Source organism: Phaethon lepturus, unplaced genomic scaffold (genome assembly GCF_000687285.1).
Source record: "Phaethon lepturus isolate BGI_N335 unplaced genomic scaffold, ASM68728v1 scaffold26854, whole genome shotgun sequence".
In the NCBI taxonomy this organism is placed as follows: domain Eukaryota; kingdom Metazoa; phylum Chordata; class Aves; order Phaethontiformes; family Phaethontidae; genus Phaethon; species Phaethon lepturus.
In genome coordinates, this window is record NW_010534435.1 from 8,550 (window position 1) to 9,246 (window position 697).

Sequence of the window (697 nt, forward strand, 5' to 3'; positions counted from 1 at the left end):
AAGGCGGGCGACCCCCCTCCGTCCCACACACCCTGAGGGATTCCTACCTCCCCATCCACACCAGCACCCCTGGGAGACGCGTCTTCCCAGCACCCGGCTCCAGGGGACCTGCCCACCCTGCCCAGGGTGTGTGTGTCACCTGCATGGCTGTGCTGCCTGCCAGCCTTCACCCCGCGCTGCTCGCAGTCCCCGCGCACCCAACACCAGGTGCTCCTGCACCCTGTGCCCTGCAACGGGCTGTGCTCCCTGCCCCAGGCTGTGCTCCCTGCCCCGGCCTCCCTGGCACCGCTGGGTGCCCAAGCACACCTGATCCTGTCCTCAATTCCCCTGATGCTGCCGATGCTGGGGCAGCAGCTGAGTACGTCGCCTGCCCCCAACATGGGGCTGAGAGGTTCTTCTAAGGGCAGCAAGGGCAGCTGAGCCAAGGTGCCTCACGAGTGCCCAGCGAGCTCTCCCCTTGCCCTGAAGCAGTGATTTGGGCATGCAGAGGTGCAGCCCCACAGGGTGCAGTTGTGCCTGACAGCTCTGGGCTCACAGGCGAGGTAACAAGGGGCCGTGGGCCCTGCTGCCCCTGCTCCCAGGCAGCTTCTCAGCTGATTCCTCTGCAGGTACCTGGTGTGCTCGGGGCAGGCTGAGCTGTGGGACTGGACCACCAGCATCCTCAAGGCTCAGGTAGGTGCAGGCTGGCCGTGCCACC

At 66.7% G+C, this 697-nt stretch overlaps 1 protein-coding gene across 1 annotated transcript in view; it reads left to right on the forward strand.

The window, feature by feature from the left end:
• ARAP3 (ArfGAP with RhoGAP domain, ankyrin repeat and PH domain 3) overlaps positions 1-672 on the forward strand; it is a gene marked incomplete at both ends in the record, with an annotated part of 9,072 nt that extends 8,400 nt beyond the window's left edge. The window contains one exon of the mRNA XM_010285533.1: positions 609-672. Within this exon, the coding sequence (XP_010283835.1) occupies positions 609-672 (64 nt within the window). The remainder of the gene's footprint in view (positions 1-608) is intronic.
• Positions 673-697: the final 25 nt, after the last annotated feature.